At 56.2% G+C, this 22379-nt stretch overlaps 1 protein-coding gene across 6 annotated transcripts; it reads right to left on the bottom strand.

The window, feature by feature from the left end:
• Window positions 1-593: 593 nt before the first annotated feature.
• Window positions 594-19819, bottom strand: PTPRH (protein tyrosine phosphatase receptor type H). Of its 6 annotated transcripts, none has more exons than XR_008995477.1 (19): window positions 19700-19819; window positions 19064-19097; window positions 18613-18879; window positions 17339-17605; window positions 12297-12563; window positions 10828-11094; window positions 9860-10129; window positions 8875-9174; window positions 8271-8537; window positions 7739-7817; window positions 7583-7656; window positions 4258-4352; window positions 3843-3933; window positions 3565-3641; window positions 3337-3471; window positions 2860-2982; window positions 2498-2658; window positions 1306-1436; window positions 594-1203 (listed from the first exon to the last, which is right to left on the bottom strand). XR_008995477.1 is itself a non-coding variant. In XM_057496458.1 (19 exons), exons 1-19 carry the CDS (start codon window positions 19748-19750, stop codon window positions 1084-1086), a joined length of 3081 nt encoding a protein of 1026 aa, XP_057352441.1. In that variant the 5' UTR covers window positions 19751-19819; the 3' UTR covers window positions 594-1083. The 6 variants fall into 6 exon arrangements, 5 of the variants coding, with proteins under 5 accessions (XP_057352441.1, XP_057352442.1, XP_057352443.1 ...); XM_057496458.1 differs by having other exon boundaries at window positions 1306-1441; XM_057496459.1 differs by having other exon boundaries at window positions 1306-1441; window positions 4262-4352; window positions 7583-7630.
• Between the last annotated feature and the right edge of the window lie 2560 nt (window positions 19820-22379).

Raw genomic sequence — 22379 nt, 5'->3', positions numbered from 1 at the left:
GTATGTGCGCGCGCGTGGGGGGGGATGCGTGCGTGCACGCGTGCGTATTCGGTCGTGGGTAGGTGGAACACCCTGTCCCGCCCCTCGCCCAGCCCCCGGTAGAAGCACAAGGTCGTCCACGGATATTTATCCTGGTCCCCTATGATTGTCTGCCTTCTAGTCCAGCTGTCTGGCATCCAGCACCCCTCTCCCCACCATGTGCTGCCATGGATACCATGTCTTACACACCAGGAGACCCTCTCAGGAGCCCCAAGTGTTCAGCTCTCTAGGGGAACTCAGCTTGAAAATCTCCAGCAAATCAGCTCCAGACAGCACCCCACCCTCCAAGTTTCTCCATCGTCACGCCCAGGAGGCAAGTGCTCTTGCTCCTAGCTTCAGGGACCTGTACCCACACTGCCCACACCCTGGAAACAGAAGTCTGGACCTCCAGTCTTCCCTGAGAGACTCAACCATCCAAACCTACTTTTTTCAGGTGTAAGATTGTGGGTCCCTCTAGTTTCCCCCCTCAGACTTTTGCCTCAATACTTAAACATTAGGAGCCCACCCCAATATTATTTCCAGGCCCAGAAATCCACTGGAACAAATGTCCCTGGGGAGAATAGTGATTTAATAAATTATGTGATAGAAGAAAAAATATGCAGATAGTGGGGTACAGGGAAATCTCAGATTCTAGAAGATTGATTTGGTTTCTGGAGCAAAAGATGGGAAGGATTCTGCCTGTTCCTGCTCCTGGCGCAGCCAAAATTCCAGACCCTAATTCATTCCTTCCTCAGAATCGAGCTTGATTTCTTGAGACCCTGCAGCCAAGGCCCCTGGACTCCTCCTCCCTCAAAGAACTGGACAGTCTACCTCCCATCCCTCCCTCCTTCAAGGAACCAGGAATCCAGGGTCCCACCCGCCCGCTCACCCAAGGAAACAGCTTAGGCGGCAGGGCCCCTTCTCCTGCAGGACCCAGGAGCCTGGGAGACCAACCCTCTGCTCTCCCAGGGGCCCAGGAGTCTGGGCTGAAGTAGGGATCCAGAGTCCGAGCCTCTCTGGGCTGGGGTCTCGGCCTTCTGCAGTCTCAGCCTTCCGCTAGTGGGCTTAGCTGGCGGCCACATTCTCATAGATCAGGTTCTCATCTGCGGCCACCTCCTTGGCCGGGGCTGGGGCTGGCTGCTGGAGAAACCTCAGAATGCAGTGGTGCAGGAACACGTACTGGGCCTGGGGAGTGGGGAGAAGCAAGGGAAGGTCAGCAGGGGTGCCCTCCTTAGCCTGGGCCTGTTCCAGGGCCCCCCGCCTGCAGCCCTCCAGGAAGCCTATCACCTCGGTCTGCACCATCAGCGGCCGGCTCCCCCTCATCTTCCTCACGTAGCCGTAGGGCCCCACGACACCTTCACGCTCCAGCTGCCGCAGCAGAACATCCAGGGCGATGAGGGTGCCCGTGCGGCCCACGCCTGCACTAGACAGGGACAAGGAGGAGTCAGACCACGGGAGGGGGATGCCGGCTGATTGGACCGATCTGATCTGATCTGATTCAGAGCCCCCAGGGACCCCTCTCTCTAGTTCATAACCCCTTCACCTCCCCAGAAGGAGACCCTGCACCCTGTCGGCCATCAGTCCCTCCCCGCGCCCCCTCTCCCCAGCCCCAGCCGCCCCAACCTGCCTCTGGCTCTCCTCCACCTGCTCTGTTTTGTGTCGATGGAATCACACAGTGCGTGTCCTTTAGTGCCTGGTTCACTCAGCATGTTTTAGAGTTCCTTCCACATTGTCCCAGGAAGCAGTGCTTCATTTCTTTTTACAGTCAGGCTAATTGTCCTAATCACTAGGCAAGCTCCCTGCTGCACTGTACGGGGAGGGGGACCCTCTGCTGGGGTCCCCTTCAGAGGGTACTTTCCGGGGACAGGGCAGGTGTTAGGACACAGTCCAGCAGGGAAGTTCACATGCCACAGTGGGCATCAGCTCGGCCACTTATGCTGGCCTTCAACCCAGTGACCTAAGCTTTCTGACTCGGTTTCCTCAGCCTGCAATGGGGAGGGAGCCCCTTGGGTCGTGAAGTTGCATTGAGGATCAGTGAGGCTGTGACTGTGCAGTTTCCATCCCAGAACTGGCCTGTGGTCTAGGGCCCAGACTTGCTGACTTTCGGTGAAGCCCCTCCCTACCCCATCACATGCACACTTAATGAAATCTCAGCATAAATATCAGGAAAGCAATGGATTGGTGGGCGAGGCCCAGCACGCGAGCCAAGGAGGAGTCTCACGTGTTTCTCAGCACCTCTGCAGCTTCCCTCCTGCTCTGCCCCTCCCTCCCTGCTTCTTCACACACCCTCCCTTCCTTCCCCTTTCCCTCCTCCTCTCCCACCCTTTCTCCCCCTCCCTGCTGCCAGCCTGCACCCCCGGCCCCTTACCTCCTGCCGCCGTCTCCCTCTCCTCTAGAGGCCCTGAGAACCCGATGACCCTGTTTCCCGAGGCCCGAGGGGCAGCCCTCCCAGAGAGAGGGTTGTGGGGCCAATCCTCACCTGCAGTGCACAATGGGGCGGCCTCCCCCAGTGGTCTTGTCCAACCAGTGCCGGACCACCTTCCAGAAGGCCAGCAAGGGGTCTGGGGAGTGGGGCACGCCGTGGTCCGGCCAGGTTGTGTAGTGGAATTGGCGCACGGATAGACTCTCCTGCTCTTGCAGCTGCAGGGGGTGGGGTGGGGGAAGGAGAGCTCGGGACCCCAGGAGGAGGCCGCTGGTTCCTGACTGGTGGGGGCATCCCTGGGGCACACTGTGGTCCCTTGGGGGAGGGACGGGAGGTCAGGCTTCATGAGGACGGAGCTGCCTGGAGTGCCACGGTGAGAAACTGAGGGTCAGGAGGGGGCTGGCAGAGCAGGGGCTTACATGCCAGAGCTTCAGGTCTCGTACTGTCCAGTTCTCCATCACCTCCTCACCCATCAGCACCACTTGAAGGTGCCCATGGGTGCAGGGCTGGGCATCTAGAGGCCAGTAATGCTCACACTTCACCTGGGGAGGACCGCGGGATCAGAGGGGCCTGAGAACCTAGAGGATGCCCCCTGCACCATGGCTCTTGTATTCAGTGCCAGGAACCCCCTCCCCGAGGGACGAGGCAGGGCCTGTGGGGAGCCAGGTGCAGATTCACCCCAGCCAGAAGGACCCCTCCTTATCAACGTCGCTGGGATCAGATTTGCCCCATCTGTGGGCCAGGGGGTAGACCGGGAGTCTTGGAGGAGGTTGGGGTCATATTGGAGGGAATCAGTGATGTCTGGGTAAGGGTCCACATGGGAATCAGTGTCGGGGGCGGGGTGTCGCGAGCTGGACCTCAAGGCCCAGCACCCTGGACCCCAGCGGGACTCTCACCCGGCCAGACTCCATACAGTTTGTCAACATGATCAGGGTGCTACTCTGCTGCTCCCACACCAGGCGCCAGAAGTCGCCCACCGTCTGGGCCAGGGGCCCTTGGGCTGCAATGAACTCCTGGGAGCTCCAGAGGCTCTGATCTCGGAAAACAGGCAAGTTACAACCCCAACCAGCCCCTCTCTTCCCAGGCTCGGCCTGCCGCCTTCCACCGCCCAACCACAAGCTTACAGGCACAAAGCTGGCGTTGATGTAGTCAGAGCCTGGCTCCCCATAGAGGGGCTTCAGGGGCACGCGGGACCAGTCATCTCGGGGAAAAGGCAGCATTAGCGATGCAGAGAGAGGAGTGAGCACCCCAGAGAGGCCCAGGGACAGGAGCCGTGCTGAGTTCCAGGAGGGGAGGCGCGGGCGGGAGGCGCCCACCCCAGGGGGCACCCCAGGCGCCCCACCGGAGTGGGGCATTGACAGAGCCGCCCCTGGGGACAAGTCAGCAGGGGTTTGAGACTCACAGGGCAGCACATTCCTGTAACGGTTCTTGCTGCTGTTCTCTGGAGCTGAGGCCACCGTGTGAGCCTGGTGGAGGCCCTCCGCAGCCAGTTGCTGGCGGGAGGAAGCACAGGAGGGGCCCGGGCACTGGCATTCCTCCTCCCTCCCTCAAGGAGACCCCTATTGCCTGCTCAGCCTTCGTCATCACCATCCTCTTTACCCCCATGCCCTGGAATCCTGTGGCCCCCCACAAAAGCAGAAGGTATGTACCACCATCCCCTCGGGGCATTTGGGAAAGAGGAGATGTCAGGGGAAACCAGGCCGTTTCTTTGGGACTGGCCCACCAGCCCGTCCAAGCGTAGGATCTCAATGAGGTGCAAGACGGTGTGGGAGGGTCCGGCACAGGCCGAGGGGCTCAGCCTGGCCCCCCGTACTCACCCACCTGGTACTCTTCTGCAAAACCACAGTTGCTGTCCTTCTCATTGTCCCTGACGTGGTCGGTAAAGTGCTCGGCCAGGATGTCCTTGTGCGAGCTGTCGGGGGCAGGGGGAAAGGGGCGTAACATCAGTCCTGTGACCTTGGGATACAAGAAAAGGTGTCTGTGTTGAGAATTAGGCTTGGGGTTGATTAATGATTGTGCACTGAGTTCCCTATACAGAATTTTATTGTTGTTAACAACCATTTGATCAATAAATACGGGAGATGCCCGCTCAAAAAAAAAAAGAAAAGGTGTCTGTCTGTTGTCTGTTTGCATCCCCAGAACTTACTTATCTTACAGCTGGAAGTGTGTCCCTGTGACCCCCTTCACCCCCTTCACCCGCCCCAGCCGTCTGTTGTCTGAGCTAGGTTTCTGCTCTTGGTTCCTGGATCCCACGTGTAAGTGACATCACATGGCGTTTGTCCTTCTCTGTCGGACTTATTTCACTGGGCATAATGCCCTCCAGGTCCATGTGGTCGCAAAAGGCAGATTTCCTTCTTTTTTTTTTTTTTTTTTTTTGAGAGGGCATCTCTCATATTTATTGATCATATGGTTGTTAACAACAATAAAATTCTGTATAGGGGACTCAATGCACAATCATTAATCAACCCCAAGCCTAATTCTCAACAATCTCCAATCTTCTGAAGCATAACGAACAAGTTTTTACATGGTAAACAAGTTCTTACATGGTGAACAGTGCAAGGGCAGTCATCACAGAAACTTTTGGTTTTGATCATGCATCATGAACTATAAACACAGATTTCCTTTTTTTTTAAGGCTGAATAATATTCCATTGTGTATGTGCCCCATTTTCTTTATCCGTCCACCCACTGGTGGACACTTAGGTGGTTTCCATGTCTTCGCCATTGTGAGCAATGCCGCAGTGAACACAGAGGTGTGCATTCCTTCTCAACCTAGTGATTTCATTCCCTTCAGGTAAATACCCTGACATGGGAGTGCATCAATCCCACTCCTGGGTATGTACCCAGAGAATTGAAAGCAAGGTCCCAAGGAGTGATTTGCACACTTGGGTTTGTAACAGCATTATTCACAACAGCCAAAAAGTGGAAGCAACCCACAGGTCCACAGATGGTTCCCACAAAAACCATGTCTGCCCACCTCCCTCCACCTCCCCACCCCGGTGCTGCCCCCGACAGCTGTGTGCGGGGTGCTCTGTACTCCCTGCGTGAGTCAGTCTTCTTTTCCATGGTGGGCGTCTCCTGGGCTGTTGGCCGTATCATACCTGAACGATAGTCAAACCTAATAGAGCACCCCATCCTCATTCCACCTTCTCATATGACCCACTGTTCTCCGCTTCCTTTCCCCACTTTGCCAAGGCCTGGTGTCCACCCCACTACTCTGGGGGACATCTTTCTCCAAAGTCCCCTTAACTCGAGTTGCCTCCTTATCTCCAGTCCCCAAGGCCACCCCTCCGTCCCTGCTTGGCATGACTGCTCAGCCACATCGGGCTCCACTTATTTCCTGGACCCTTCCTCTCGGCTGTGGGCCGGCACCACCGTGCTGGCTTCTGCTCTGCATCTCCCTGGAGAGCCCCTCTTCCCCTGTCCACCCTACAAGGCGGGTGTTCCTGAGAGCCTGTCCTCAGGTTTCTCAGTGGACACATACTTACGGGGTTTGTCCCCTCCCACAGCTGCAGGTTCGATCTGGGCATCCCTGTTCCTGAACCCCCACTGCCAGCTCCTACTCCCTGCTCTCCTGAGGTCTATTGCCCACCAGCCTCTGGGAACCTCCACCTGGACGTCCTGGTGGGTTGTCACTAGGACATCCACACGTACCGAGGCTGTGGGTGGCAGAAGGCTCGACATAAGACAGGGCCAGGCTTGGAATGCAGTGACTGTTGTGGTGTGTTGTAGACACGGGGTAAGGTCAGGAGAGGCCAGTTCTACGAGGGGTGGGACGCTGGCCAGGACAGTGTCCATAGCAAAGAAGAAACTGGGACATCACCTGCCTGCACACCTGTTTGTTTCGCCTCATACATCTGCTTCTGGTGGCCTCTGCCTCAGTTTACACCTCCTTTTGTGCCCAGGACATCACAGCCAGTCTCCCGGCTGCCCTCCCCTCCCTGTCTCACCTCTTCTCTGTCAGTCCCTGGGGATCATTCTAACACAGACATTTGGTGATTACTAACCCAGTTTAAAGAGGACCCAGAGGAATGAAGGTGTCTGCACATGTCTCTTAAACCACTGGGATGTTCCTCCAACTGCCCATTCAGAAACATCTCCACTTGGATGTTCCATGAGCATCTCAAACGCAGCGTGCCCACGGCTGAGTTCCTGACGCTTTCCCCTGAACCTGCCCCCACAGGCATTCCCTCTCCCCTCTCAAGCCGCAGGGGGCCCAGGCTTCCCAGCACTCATGCTCCTTGGGGTCCTCTTGGGGTCCCTCTGGCCCTCAGTGCGCACATCCATACTTCCACCAAATCTGTTGGCTATGTCTTGGTCCAAGACACAACCGTCTCCTGTTTAAAGCATTATCACTAACTCTTCCTGTCTGCCTCCTCTTGCCTTTGCTTCTTAAATAGGCTAGATTGTGTCACTGGTCTATTGGGAACTTCCCAAAACAAAAAGTCCTGACTTTATCTACCAGGCCCTACCTGATCAGCTCCGGCCTCACACCTCTCTGACGTCATTTCCTACTACCATCCCCTCCATCCCCTCTGCTCTGCCTCAGCAATGCCCAATGTGCTGTGCACATTCCAAGTGTGCCGCTGCTCAGGGCCTTTGCACGTGCGGGTCCCTCTGCCTGGAATGCCTCTACCCCAGATGTGCCCATGGCTTCTCCCCTCACCTGCTTCAGCCTTTGCTCAAATGACTTCCTCTTAGTCATCTTCGGAGTAAAGTTTTCTCTGGACACCCTATTTCCCCAAATCTTATCAACACATCTTTAATAACCTTGTACTCTTTCTATCCCCACCTCTTGCTTTATTTGTGCACCCAGCCCAAGTAAGTATCACATTCTTTATTATCTTGTTCATGAATGTCTTCAGGTGCTAGAAAGTAAGCTCCCTGAGGGTGGGAATCTTTAATTCACGGCCTCCTCGGCACCTCTAACAGTTCCTGACCAGTAAGAGGTGCTCGGTGAATCCTGGGTCGGATGGATGAAGCCCCAGACTGAAGTGAGGACCAGCCCCAGCCGCTTTGGGGGTCCCCATCTCAGAGGGCACTGTGTGGGTGGGGTCCTGCCCTCTGGCCCACCCAGCGGCCAGCCAGCAGCCCTGGGTCAGACCTGACAGCGATTGTGCAGGGTGCTCCCCAACCTGCTCACCTGAACAGCAGGCCCGTGGGTGGGGCTTCCTTCTTGCTTGTTGGCAGCCTGGGAACAGGACATGGGAGGAGGGGCTGGGGGTCAGGCTGCAACTAGGAGTCCTCATCCACCTCTGCCCCGCCTCCAGGCAGTCCCCCAGCATGTGTGGGGTCTCACCTCTTCCTCAGGAAGAAGATCAGCAGGCCCAGCAGGATGAGGAGCAGGAGGGCGCCGACGACAGCCCCAGCAACCACGCCTGCGGGAGAGGTGTGGGAGCCACCAGTGCCCGGGCCTCACCTCCCGATGGCAGCCGCCCTCCTCACCCAGACAGCAGTCAGAGGCCCAGAAGGGCAGACGCCAGGCCCCAGAGGGAAAGGACAGGCATCTGGGGGGAGCACGCCTCTCCGCCCCCACCCCCACCTTGACCCACGCTAACAGCTCCCCAGGGGACACTGGACAGTGTCTGGAGTCACACTGGGGTGGGGGTGCCATGGCACCTGGTCGGGGAGGCCGGGGATGCTGTCCAACTTAAATGGGTGGTTGGCCGTTACATGAATTATATCTCAATGGAGCTGCTTTAACGGATGCAGGGGCTACAACGCCAACAAACAAGCGGGACCCCTTGGGGAGGGGAGACCCCCCACCTCACAGCAGCCTCATGGGTCTAGACAGACCGTCACAGCTCCCTGTCCCCCGGGGCTCCGCTCACCTGCGCTCTCCGTGTGGCAGGTCACAGCAGCAGACGGGGCCCTCAGTCCGTCCCAGACGGTGGTGACGGTGGCTGGGTAGGACTGAGCCGGCTGGAGACCCCACACGGACACGTCCCTCCCACAGGACGACCTGTCCAGGGAGCCCCACTGCGCGCCCACCTGGAACTCAAAGGCCTCACGCCCCCCCCGGGGGCAGGACCAGTTCAGGACAAGCCCGTAGCCCCCGGAGGTGCTGAAGCAGGAGGTGATGGTGACGGGGTCCGGGTCTGGGCGGAGGGGACAGGGGTCAGGAGGGGCCAGGGGTCAGGAGGGGCCATCCAGGGTGGCTTCCCACCACTCCCCGCTCCCCACCAGGCCTGCTAACCCTGGGCACCCAGCCCGCTCTTTCCCTCCCCAAACCGAAATGCCTCTGCCTCCATCTTTCCCTGCCCTCGCCAGCAGACACGGAGCAGGTCCCCTCTAACCACAGCTCTCACGAGCCCTTGGACTCGGTGGCGACAGCTGAAGCCATGACAGGAACCCACGGCCTGGTGGGCTTGCCACTCGCCTCCCTCTGCCCCAGGTCTGATCTGTGCCCCCACCAGGCGAGGGGGCCCGGCTCACCTGTGGACGCACAGAGGCCCTGGGGGGAGCTGGCTACACGGTTCCTCTCGGCCCACACGCTGAAGCTGTACAGGGTCCCGGGTTCCAGGGCCTCCACCTCGTACCACGTCTCATTTGTCCTGCTGGTCCGGTTGGCCTGACGCCCTTGGGTGACTCGCTCCCCCTGGGGGTGTCCCCCACCGGTCCACTGGACCCAGTAGGTGTAGAGCAGAGAGTGGGGGTCCTCGGGGGCCTCCCACTGCAGCATGACAGAGCTGGAGCTCCGAGTTCCGTTCTGCAGGTGTGTGACCTCGTTGGGGGCTGAGAAACAAGGACAGGGGCTCTGGTCGGCATATTCCCGGGGACCCTCCTGCTGGGCCCCCTCGCCTCTCCCTCGCAGCTAGGCTGAGATGCCCTGTCATTGGACGGGCCACTTCCTAAGGAGTGTGAGCCACAGAGAGAGGCCTGGAGGGCACTGGGGTCGCCGCGGCGCCCTCTGTCCAGAGGCAGCAGCCCCGGGCCCCCCAGTCATGTGTGGTCTGTGTGGCCTCTCCCATGAGAAGCCCAGAGATGGTCCTTTGTCACTTCTGGACGTGTCAGCTTTCTAGATGGAGCCGACTCTGTCTTCTTAGCCCAAATGGCCGGAGACTAAGGGGTTCCAGGTTCTGTCCGTCAGCAGGGAACCTGGCCCCTGGGCTGATCCCAGCCCCTCTCGGGCTCTGGACCCTCCGTGTGCGGGCTGAGAGGGGGGCCTCTTTCAGTCAAGACCTTCTGTCTAGCTGGTGACTTGGTGGGCTCCTGAGATATGGTGCTGGGCCCTCTTTGTCCCCAGAGGCAGACCCCATAATTGGGAAACCCTGGTTGCTGAGGACAGACTCCCCTTAGAATGCAGACCGACAAGTTCAAGGTCCACTCAGGCTGGATAGAGTGCCCATCGGACGGAAGCTCCCAGATCCCCGCTCCCCCCGCCGAGTGGGACCGGCTGTGGAACAGGACCGCATCTCACCTGTGGCCTCTGTGAGCGTGCTGTTGTCACTTTGGACCCCATTCCTCTCTGCCCAGACGGTGAAGGTGTACAGGCTCCCAGCTTCTAGCCCCTCCAGGGTGACCCCAGCGTCTGGGCTGCTGTGGGTCCTGGCAGCAAGGCTGCCTTCCTTGACCCATGAGACCCCGTAGGTGTGGGGAGGATGCTGGGGGCCCGGGGGTGCTGTCCAGCTCAAGGTGATAGAGCTGTTGGTCTGTTCCTGGAGCCTGAGGCTTGTCACTGCGCTGGGGACTAGCAGAGGGGACAGAGAGATGGGCTTTCCACATCACTGGTCCAGCCTACTCAGAGGCACTTCCTAGCGATGGCCCCCAGAAAGACCTGGGCTCCTGCAGCCCTACGCTCAGTGGCCAATTTCTGGAAGGTCCCTGGGTATAGAAATATCTGTCCTGTGGACTCGGTGGGGTGGGTCTGGCTCAGTGAGGCCACAGGTATGATGGCAGGAGCCCGGGCCAGAGGAGCTGCCATTCTTCCTGGCTCTGGACCCCTCACCTGAACAGAGCAGACCTCGTGCCTTCCCACGGGCACACTAGCTGAGTTCTGCGCAGAGCCGGTTACCTCGCTCTTTTCTGCCCTCACAGAATCTGTACAAGGTCAAGTCCCTCCACTGTGAAAGGAGAGTTGGGCGAGCCTTTGTTTCGATTTTGCCTCGTCTGCAGGCCAGTGGACATCGGCGGCCTCCCCAAGGTCAGCGTCCCAGGACGCTTCCCAGCTCAGGCTGAAGGGGCTGCTGCTCTGATTTTTCGAAGACAGGTTTCTTACTGGGTTGGATAAAGAGACAGAAAGACAGAGAGAAGAACAGACAAAGGAAAAGTGAAGGAGGGACGGAGGAAGGGAAGTAGGAGGGAAGAAGGAAGGCAGAAAGAAAGAAGGAAAGAGGGAAGGAAGGGAGGCAGGGAGGGACGGCGGGGAGCGGGGCGGGGGCCTCCCACCTGTGGGGGCGCTGAGCGTCTCTGGGGCGCTGGGGACTCCATCGCGTTGCGCCCACACCGAGAGCTCGTACACGGACCCGGGGCTGAGCCCCCCCACTCGGACACTGGTGTTTGCTGTGCTCTGGGTCTGGGTGTTGTTTCCGTCCCCACTGCACTGGACCCAGTAGGTGTAGTCCTGGGGCTCAGGGCCGGCGGGCTCCTCCCACCGCAGGCTGATGGAGCTGGTGGTCTGAGCCTCCACGCTCAGGTTCCTGACGGGGTTGGGGGCTGTGAAATTAGGGGAAAGGCGTCAGCAGGGGAGCAGATCGGGGGACAGCCGCTGAGCATCACAGGCCCTCACGTTCCCCGTCCCCCTCGGCTACCAGTCCCAGGACACGTCGACAGGGTCTAGACCAGTGCCTCTCAAAATGCAGAGTGCACAGCGGACACCGGCGTCCTGTTAAAATGCAGGTCCTGACGCAGCAGGTGTGGGTGAGAAGGAGACCCTGCCTTTACCCATCAGCCCTCGGGAGATGCTGCCGTCCCCACCCGCGGACCACACTGAGGGGCCACGGCGGAGACCAGCCCTTCCCAGCAGCGTCTCTGTGATGACAGAAACGCTCTTCCAGTGGCCAACGTGGCAGCACTAGCCCAGTGGGACACTGCGGGGGGACTGGGAGTCCCTGAACAGCGCTCCGCGCCCGCAAAATGTGGAGGTGAGTTTGCCATTTTAGTCGACTTGACTTGAAGTAGCCACACGGGACTAGCGGCTCCCATACTGGGCAGTGGAGTCTAGAGCCGGGCTGTCCACGCCAGGGTGGTGGGCTGATGGTCTGAGCTCCCATCCTCAAGACTGACACGACTGGGGGGGTAGGAGATCTGGGGGGTCGGAGTGAGCGCATCTCCTGGTTCCTGATCCCCCCAGGGCCGAGGCAGCCTCTTTGCCCCCCGACCAGCCATGGCCACCGAGGACAGACACCTCCTGGTAGTAGGGTCTTAAGGTGGCATGTGAGGCCAGGTAGAACCCTACACTCCCTGCTGTCTAGAGGGGCCAGGGTGCACACACCAGCCCGGCTGGGGGGCTTTGGACTGCACAGGCCCACGGGCTGCGGTGAAGCCAGAGCGACCCCTGCAGCTAAGAGGCTGGACGTGGAGGCGTGGCGGACAGTCACGGCCATCACAGATGGGCCCGAGGCTCACACCTGCCTCACACCTTCTCCATGTGAATCCGGGACAACAGCGGCACCACAGTGATCATGGCTGTCAGTGAGTTCTTACATGTACCCGGAACTGAAAAGCAAACAAGGGCTCTAGGAGGTTCTAGGCTGGACCCAACTCATAAGCCCATGGGTGTGCCTCCCCCTCCTGCTGCGTGACTCAAGGAGACAGAGGGCGGGGAAATCGGGCAGGTTCCTCTGGCTCTCCGCCAGCCCAAATAAACTCTTGAAAAAGAGAGAGACAGAGAGGGAGGGATGGCAGCGGCCTCTCACCTGTGGGGGCGCTGAGCGTCTCCGGGGAGCTGGGGACTCCATCGCGCTGCGCCCACACGGAAAGCTCGTACACGGACCCGGGGCTGAGCCCCCCCACTCGGACACTGGTGTTTGCTGTGCTCTGGGTCTGGGTGTTGTTTCCGTCCCCACTGCACTGGACCCAGTAGGTGTAGTCCTGGGGCTCAGGGCCGGCGGGCTCCTCCCACCGCAGGCTGATGGAGCTGGAGGTCTGAGCCTCCACGCTCAGGTTCCTGACGGGGTTGGGGGCTGAGAAATTAGGGGAAAGGCGTCAGCAGGGGAGCAGATCGGGGGACAGCCGCTGAGCATCACAGGCCCTCACATTCCCCGTCCCCCTCGGCTACCAGTCCCAGGACACGTCGACAGGGTCTAGACCAGTGCCTCTCAAAATGCAGACACTCCCCAACTTCAAGCTCTACTATAAAGCCATAGTAATCAAGACAATTTGGTACTGGCACAAGAGCAGAGCCACAGACCAATGGAACAGACTAGAGAATCCAGACATTAACCCAGACATATATGGTCAATTAATATTTGATAAAGGAGCCATGGACATACAGTGGCAAAATGACAGTCTCTTCAACAGATGGTGCTGGCAAAACTGGACAGCTACATGTAGGAGAATGAAACTGGACCATTGTCTAACCCCATATACAAAAGTAAACTCAAAATGGATCAAAGACCTGAATGTAAGTCACGAAACCATTAAACTCTTGGAAGAAAACATAGGCAAAAACCTCTTAGACATAAACATGAGTGACCTCTTCTTGAACATATCTCCCCGGGCAAGGAAAACAACAGCAAAAATGAGTAAGTGGGACTATATTAAGCTGAAAAGCTTCTGTACAGCAAAAGACACCATCAATAGAACAAGAAGGATCCCTACAGTATGGGAGAATATATTTGAAAATGACACATCCGATAAAGGCTTGACGTCCAGAATATATAAGGAGCTCTCACGCCTCAACAAACAAAAAACAAATAACCCAATTAAAAAACGGGCAGAGGAACTGAACAGACAGTTCTCCAAAAAAGAAATACAGATGGCCAACAGACACATGAAAAGATGCTCCACATCGCTAATTATCAGAGAAATGCAAATTAAAACTACAATGAGGTACCACCTCACACCAGTAAGGATGGCTGCCATCCAAAAGACAAACAACAACAAATGTTGGCGAGGCTGTGGAGAAAGGGGAACCCTCCTACACTGCTGGTGGGAATGTAAGTTAGTTCAACCATTGTGGAAAGCAGTATGGAGGTACATCAAAATGCTCAAAACAGACTTACCATTTGACCCAGGAATTGCACTCCTAGGAATTTACCCTAAGAACACAGCAATCAAGTTTGAGAAAGACAGATGCACCCCTATGTTTATCGCAGCACTATTTACAATAGCCAAGAATTGGAAGCAACCTAAATGTCCATCGATAGATGAATGGATAAAGAAGATGTGGTACATATACACAATGGACTACTACTCAGCCATAAGAAAAGGGCAAATCCAACCATTTGCAGCAACATGGATGGAGCTGGAGGGTATTATGCTCAGTGAAACAAGCCAGGCGGAGAAAGAGAAATATCAAATGATTTCACTTATCTGTGGAATATAAGAACAAAGGAAAAACTGAAGGAACAAAACAGCAGCAGAATCACAGAACTCAAGAATGGACTAACAGGTACCAAAGGGAAAGGGACTGGGGAGGATGGGTGGGTAGGGAGGGATAAGGGGGGTGGAGAAGTAGGGGGATATTAAGATTAACATGCATGGGGGGTAGGAGGAAAGGGAGGGCTGTACAGCACAGAGAAGGCAAGTAGTGATTCTACAACATTTTGCTATGCTGATGGACAGTGACTGTAAAGGGGTTTATAGGGGAGACCTGGTATAGGGGAGAGCCTAGTAAACATAATATTCGTCATGTAAGTGTAGATTAGTGATACCAAAAAAAAAAAAAAAAAGGGCAGTTCCTGTGTGGTAACCTCCAATGAGTTCTACACAAGGGTATAAAGGGCATATAAAAGTGTAGGCAAAGGGTCTGTTTGTGTTTATACAGAGGATCAAAGCCTAATTGGGCTACCCCGAAAATGAACTAAGATACGATATGAAAAAGAACTTCCAACATCTGCACTCTCTGGAAGACTCATGCCAGAAGATGATCATCAAAAAACCCCAACAAAGATCCACGCACTGCTACAGCTGTAGATGCACTCATCCCACCAGCTCCTGGACTTGCCACGGGAATGAGGAAGGAGATATCTAAGCTGGCCTGTGCATACAGTAAAACAACAAATTTGACTGGATCTATACTGTTGGAACTCAACCAAGAATTAGGAGAAGTGCAAATTGTAGCGCTCCAAAATCTTACAACTATAGACTATTTACTGTTAAAAGAACATAAGGGATGTGAACATTCCCCAGGAATGGGTTGTTTTAATTTGTCTGATTTCTCTCAGACTGTTCAAGTTCAGTTGGACAATATCCACCATATCATAGATAAGTTTTCACAAATGCCTAAGGTGCCTAACTGGTTTTCTTGGTTTCACTGGAGATGGCTGGTAATTACAGGTATGCTTTGGTTATGTAACTATACTCCTATTATGTTAATGTGTGTGTGCAATTTAATTAGTAGTTTAAAACCTATACATGCTGAAGTTACTCTACAAGAAGATATGTCAAAGAAATAATCAATCTTCCCATGTTTTCTTCTGCCTGCTACTTCTATAGCTTTTCTTCTTCCTTCCTAATTACAACCCTTAAATAGAATTCGTGCCTCATATCAAATTTACCGAGTATCATAATTCTTCCAAGTGGTAAAGATACCTCAAGACAAATGCTGGGCATAGAAGCTACAGGGCATAACCATGCAAAGAAATAGAAAGCTAACCATTTCAAACAATAAGGCTTCTCTCTCACTTACCAACTCTACATTTCCCTGTATGGCCCCGGAAGATGACTGGTTAGCCAGAGACGGGTAAGATTCCTCAAGGGAGGAACAACCTAAGACAGGCACAGTCGCAGGGGGGTCATCAGGTGAGAAATTGGGGATCAACAGAGGTGAGGCTTAGAACCTCACCCCCCCGTTCTGAGAGAAATCTTCTGCATACGTGGATGTTTTATTGCCCTGGTCTAGCTTGGATTAACACATAGTCTACAGGCACACACCTGATCATCTACATTTGCTCTCTTACAACACTAAACTATGTTTTCTACCTTTATCTTGTATCTACCTACCACTTCAGCATTTTATTAAAAATAATAATAATAAAGAGAGAAATGTGGTATCCACATATAAATCAAGTATAAAAACCAAATGAGTATTCATATTTGAACTGACTGTTTAGAGTTCATAATGCATGAGCAAAACCGAAAGCTTCTGTGATGACTGCCCTTGTACTGTTCACTATGTAACTTATTCATTATGTAAGAATTTGTTCTCCATGTAAGAACTTGTTTGTTATGCCTCAGAAGATTGGAGACTGACGAAAATTAGGCTTGGGGTGGATTAATGATTGTGCATTGAGCATTGACCCCCCTATACAGAATTTTATTGTCGTTAACAACCATTTGATCAATAAATATTAGAGATGCCCTCACAAAAAAAATAAATAAATAAATAATAAATAAATAAAAAAGGACAGACTTCCAATGGTAAAATAAATAAGTAACCAGGATGTAATGTATAGCATAAGGAATATAGTCAAGATATTGTAACAGCTTGGTAGGGTGATAGCTGGAACCTAGAATTATGTATATAAATGTTTTATCACTGTGCTGTACACTTGAAACTAATGTAATGTAATACTGTGCATCAACTACCCTTCAATAAAAAATAATTATTAAAAAAATATATATATATATATATAAGCAGGAGCAGGCAATAATTGGTGGGTAGAAAGACATGTTTGCAAGAATTTATGGGAAACCTGTGCTCTAATTCTTAGTCCTAGTATGTAAAAATTTTATTTTTATGTTTCCCTGTCCCCTATAAAATTTTTGTTATATATTTTAAATAAAAATCAGTGGTCATTAAAATAAAGTTTTCTGAATAAAAAAAAAAATGCAGAGTGCACAGGGGACACCGGCGTCCTGTTAAAATGCAGGTCCACGGCGGAGACCAGCCCTTCCCAGCAGCGTCTCTGTGATGACGGAAACGCTCTTCCAGTGGCCAACGTGGCAGCACTAGCCCAGTGGGACACTGCGGGGGGACTGGGAGTCCCTGAACAGCGCTCCGCGCCCGCAAAATGTGGAGGTGAGTTTGCCATTTTAGTCGACTTGACTTGAAGTAGCCACACGGGACTAGCGGCTCCCATACTGGGCAGTGGAGTCTAGAGCCGGGCTGTCCACGCCAGGGTGGTGGGCTGATGGTCTGAGCTCCCATCCTCAAGACTGACACGACTGGGGGGGTAGGAGATCTGGGGGGTCGGAGTGAGCGCATCTCCTGGTTCCTGATCCCCCCAGGGCCGAGGCAGCCTCTTTGCCCCCCGACCAGCCATGGCCACCGAGGACAGACACCTCCTGGTAGTAGGGTCTTAAGGTGGCATGTGAGGCCAGGTAGAACCCTACACTCCCTGCTGTCTAGAGGGGCCAGGGTGCACACACCAGCCCGGCTGGGGGGCTTTGGACTGCACAGGCCCACGGGCTGCGGTGAAGCCAGAGCGACCCCTGCAGCTAAGAGGCTGGACGTGGAGGCGTGGCGGACAGTCACGGCCATCACAGATGGGCCCGAGGCTCACACCTGCCTCACACCTTCTCCATGTGAATCCGGGACAACAGCGGCACCACAGTGATCATGGCTGTCAGTGAGTTCTTACATGTACCCGGAACTGAAAAGCAAACAAGGGCTCTAGGAGGTTCTAGGCTGGACCCAACTCATAAGCCCATGGGTGTGCCTCCCCCTCCTGCTGCGTGACTCAAGGAGACAGAGGGCGGGGAAATCGGGCAGGTTCCTCTGGCTCTCCGCCAGCCCAAATAAACTCTTGAAAAAGAGAGAGACAGAGAGGGAGGGATGGCAGCGGCCTCTCACCTGTGGGGGCGCTGAGCGTCTCCGGGGAGCTGGGGACTCCATTACGCTGCGCCCACACGGAAAGCTCGTACACGGACCCGGGGCTGAGCCCCCCCACTCGGACACTGGTGTTTGCTGTGCTCTGGGTCTGGGTGTTGTTTCCGTCCCCACTGCACTGGACCCAGTAGGTGTAGTCCTGGGGCTCAGGGCCGGCGGGCTCCTCCCACCGCAGGCTGATGGAGCTGGTGGTCTGAGCCTCCACGCTCAGGTTCCTGACGGGGTTGGGGGCTGAGAAATTAGGGGAAAGGCGTCAGCAGGGGAGCAGATCGGGGGACAGCCGCTGAGCATCACAGGCCCTCACGTTCCCCGTCCCCCTCGGCTACCAGTCCCAGGACACGTCGACAGGGTCTAGACCAGTGCCTCTCAAAATGCAGAGTGCACAGGGGACACCGGCGTCCTGTTAAAATGCAGGTCCTGACGCAGCAGGTGTGGGTGAGAAGGAGACCCTGCCTTTACCCATCAGCCCTCGGGAGATGCTGCCGTCCCCACCCGCGGACCACACTGAGGGGCCACGGCGGAGACCAGCCCTTCCCAGCAGCGTCTCTGTGATGACGGAAACGCTCTTCCAGTGGCCAACGTGGCAGCACTAGCCCAGTGGGACACTGCGGGGGGACTGGGAGTCCCTGAACAGCGCTCCGCGCCCACAAAATGTGGAGGTGAGTTTGCCATTTTAGTCGACTTGACTTGAAGTAGCCACACGGGACTAGCGGCTCCCATACTGGGCAGTGGAGTCTAGAGCCGGGCTGTCCACGCCAGGGTGGTGGGCTGATGGTCTGAGCTCCCATCCTCAAGACTGACACGACTGGGGGGGTAGGAGAGCTGGGGGGTCGGAGTGAGCGCATCTCCTGGTTCCTGATCCCCCCAGGGCCGAGGCAGCCTCTTTGCCCCCCGACCAGCCATGGCCGCCGAGGACAGACACCTCCTGGTGTTGGGGTCTGTGTCCCAGGGAGTCCAGGACTCCGATCACAGCTCAGAACTCCGAGCATCTTCCTCCCTCATCTCCTGCTGCCCGTGACTCACGGACACAGTGCGCCAGACGGTCTGCCGACATTGTTCTGCCGGTGGTCCTCCACCGCCTATCACCTCTCGGAAAAGAAAATGAAAGAAAAAGAAAGAGCCAGAGATAGAATGAAGGACTGAAAGAGAGAAAGAGACTGAAAGAGAGAGGAAAACACAGCAAGGAAAGAGGGAAGGAAGGGAGGCAGGGAGGGGAGGGAGGGCGGGGGGCCTCCCACCTGTGGGGGCGCTGAGCGTCTCTGGGGAGCTGGGGACTCCATCGCGCTGCGCCCACACCGAAAGCTCGTACACGGACCCGGGGCTGAGCCCCCCCACTCGGACACTGGTGTTTGCTGTGCTCTGGGTCTGGGTGTTGTTTCCGTCCCCACTGCACTGGACCCAGTAGGTGTAGTCCTGGGGCTCAGGGCCGGCGGGCTCCTCCCACCGCAGGCTGATGGAGCTGGAGGTCTGAGCCTCCACGCTCAGGTTCCTGACGGGGTTGGGGGCTGAGAATGGCAAGGAGGGCCTGGAGTGAGCAGGCGGTGGATCCGTGCTGTCCCTTCCAGGACCCTCATCTCTTACCCTGAGTCCAGAAAGGACCAGTCCCCAAAATGCTGGCCACGGAGACCCCCAAAAAGGGGTTGAAATAAGACCCCTGTGTGGGCTGTGAGCTCAGCAGGGGTCACTCACCAGCTGCATGGGCCCCTGTCCAGCTGCACAGGCTCTGCGGAGAGGCCGGGGGGTCAGACTCTGAGCTTCAACCGCCGTGACCCAGGGGAGCCCCGGTGGGACCGGAAGGGCTGGACAGGCCCCCCAGGGACTCTGCTCCCACTGTGAGTCACTGGGACCCGGGGCAAGGGCCTTGGGGCCCTGTCTCCTCCCCCAGTCTGGGCTCTGACAAAGGTCACCCCCACATCCATCTGTGTTTTTGGGTGCATGTTTTGTTGGGGCGAGTGTGGCAGGGGCAGGGCCCCGGGCACCCAGGAGCTGGGGCTGGCTCCGCAGATAAGCCTGGGAGATAAATGTTATGGTTTCACTTCCCGAAAAATATGGCCTTGGAAGGCTGGGGGCAGGGCAGTAGCCAGCAGAGTAGGAACAGGGAGAAACTGAGGCTGGACACCTCTGGCCTAAGGGTGGGGGCAGGGGGCGGGCCTCCCTGTCTGCGGGGGGGAGGGCTGGGGGCCTGGCCTGCTGGGTCTCTGTAGGCACACCCCCGTCTCCCCAGAAATGGAGTCACTCTCACAGCAGGTGCTGGTCCTTCAGGACCCAAGTCAGGGTCCCTGGTCCTCCTCCCCATGTCCCCTCCCCAGGCCTGGGACCACTCACCAGCAGCACCAGGCTCCCCCAGGCCCTGAGGCCCCCTCCAGTCCCGGTCATGTCTGCAGGCACGGCCAAAGGCCCAGGTGTCCCAGCCCCAGACCTTCCACCTGCTGGACTTTAAACGCAAGAATTTCCCCTTTCCCAGGCCAATGGGGTGAGGCCCCAGGCCGGGCGGGGAGGGAGGAGGAGGAAGTGGGGGCTGCTTGCGCCAGAGCTCCGCCGCACCCTCCACTGGGGCCCCCCTCCCGACACTCCTGCCCGAGCCTCAGCCGGGGTCTCCCTTCCAGCCCCTACCTCGCCTCTCATCATTCCCCAAAAATGCTGGGGTGCCCGCCGCAGGCCCCAGGTGGTCAGAGCAGGAGGGAGCTCTGGGGGAAGGATGGCTCACTGTGCCATCTCGCAAAGGGACCCCTGCACACCTAAGGCAGGTGGGGTCTCCCGGCCCTTCTGCCTCAGGACCCAGGCTGGCCCTTCAGCCACTCCCTGCCCCCCACAAGCCCTCGCATCTCTGAATAAAGGAGCCCAGCTCAGCCCTGCCTCCTGGCCTTTGCATGTGCAGTCCCCCCAGCCAGATGCACCTTCCCTCCGACCCCAGGGACCTCTTCTCCACCCCTCCATTAGCATTCAGTCCAGAGAGGCACCACACCATGGCGGACATCATCTCAGCCCTTGGGGACTGCTCTTTCTCTGTTCGCATGTTCACTTTGTCACTGTCTGCCTGTGACCTGGGACAACTGGCTTCAATTCTCCTTAACTCAGATTCCTCATCTATAAAAAAAAAGGATGCAACCCCTCATAAATATGCTGCAAGGAATAAATGACTTCATGCTTAAAATCTTAGAACTAGGTCTAGCTCTTTTACAACGCTTGATAAATCCCGAGCCATGTTTATGTTTGGTTTCTCCGGCGTCCAGAGGGCCTCTCCGGGTATTTTTGTTGATGTCCTGATGATCGGCACGCACAGACTGCGTTCATTTCACATGTAGTAGGAAGGTAAAGAGTGAGGGTGCCGGTCATATGTCTGCATTTGTGTTCTTACCGTTATTCACCTGTGTGATCTTGAGTGCGGCCAGCCTCTCTGTGTTACTGTGTCCTTGCATTTGAAATGGAATTAAAAATACTGTCTGCCTCATATTCACAGCTTCTGGCTAGTTCTGCAGCCATAGATATCACAGGACCCCCTGTTTGAAAACAAGGATTGCCTGCCACTCATCTCAGTGGAGCTTGGAAAGAAGTGAGCACATCCCAGGGGTTAACTGGTACTACGGATCCCAGAACATGGAGAACACCGATGGGCCGAGGAAGCATTCAGCCTTTTCCGGATCCATGAAGAAATAATTCAGCTGTGCTCACCTGCCCCTGCTAGCAGGTCATGCAGTGCTATGCAGTGCTCGGCCGAAATAAAGTAAGTGTCATCTACCTCCAAGAGCTGCAGTGAGCCACACGATGTAGTTCACACGTACGAGTCATCTACTGCTGCGTAACAAAGTCCCCCAACGTAGCGGCATGAACGGCAGTGAACACTCACGCTATCTCAGGTTCTGTGTGCTAGGAATTCAGTGATTCTGGCTCAGGGCTTCTCCACAGGTTCCAGTTAAGCTGCTGGCTGGGGCTGCATTCATCTGAAGGCTGGACCGAGGCTGGAGGACCCATCTGGGAGGGGCTTGCGTGGCTGTTGGCAGGAGGCCTTGGTTCCTCGCCACTCGGATCTCGCCAAGGCGCCCCTTGAGCATCCCCACGGCATGGCTCTGGGAGACACACACCATGGCTGCTGGCCTGTCCTCCTCATCACACTGGCCCTTCTCGGCAGTGTGGGAGAGGCCACACGAAATGGGAAAACCAGGCTGTGTGGGTCACTGGGGCCATGTTGGGTGCAGGCAGCCACCCCATCATATTTGCACATAGCAGTCATTTAATACGTGTTGGCCATTTCTCACCACTTTTGGTGACATCAGTCCCCATTTGTGAAGCATGCAGAACAAAATGGGAAGGGAGGACAGGGAACTGCGTGGGGCACCTCGGCATTTTGACACCGTCCCCCACCCTGCAGAGGAGGAAGCTGGGGCCCAGTTCCACTTTCTCCTTCTCTAACAACCATGTGTTGACAACAGGGCTTGGCTAACTGTTCATTCCGGGTCCCTGTCCCCGGGGGCTCCGCTCACCTGCACTCTCCGTGTGGCAGGTCACGGCAGCACACGGGTCCCTCATTCTGTCCCAGATGGTGGTGACGGTGGCTGGAACCCCACACAGACACAGGATGACCTGTCCAGGGAGCCCCACTGCCCGCCCACCTGGAACCCAAAGGCCTCCCGCTGCCGCCCCGGGGTCAGGACAGTGCAGAACAACCCCATCGCCTCCAGAGGTGCTGAAGCAGGAGGTGATGGTGACGGGGCCTGGGTCTGGGCGGAGGGGACAGGGTCAGGACAATCAGTCAAGACCACTTCCAGCTCTGGGGTGACCCCAGGAGGTGGTGAATAAGGACAGGAAGGGAGCACCCCCAACTCTCCATCAGAGCCCTGGGGGCCTTGTTGGGACAGATGGGCAGTGTGCCCACGGCGGGATGAGGCCACTCGTGACGCCAGCTCTGCCCCAGAGAAAAGGCAGCAATGTCCTCAGGGCCCCCTGACTCTGAGGTTGGGGATGTCTGGCTGATCCTCAACGCTAAGACTGCTGGGAGTTGAGTCGT

The sequence above is a fragment of the Manis pentadactyla genome (assembly GCF_030020395.1).
Source record: "Manis pentadactyla isolate mManPen7 chromosome 15 unlocalized genomic scaffold, mManPen7.hap1 SUPER_15_unloc_1, whole genome shotgun sequence".
Lineage (NCBI taxonomy): Eukaryota > Metazoa > Chordata > Mammalia > Pholidota > Manidae > Manis > Manis pentadactyla.
This window is presented reverse-complemented; position numbering and strand designations above follow the sequence as displayed.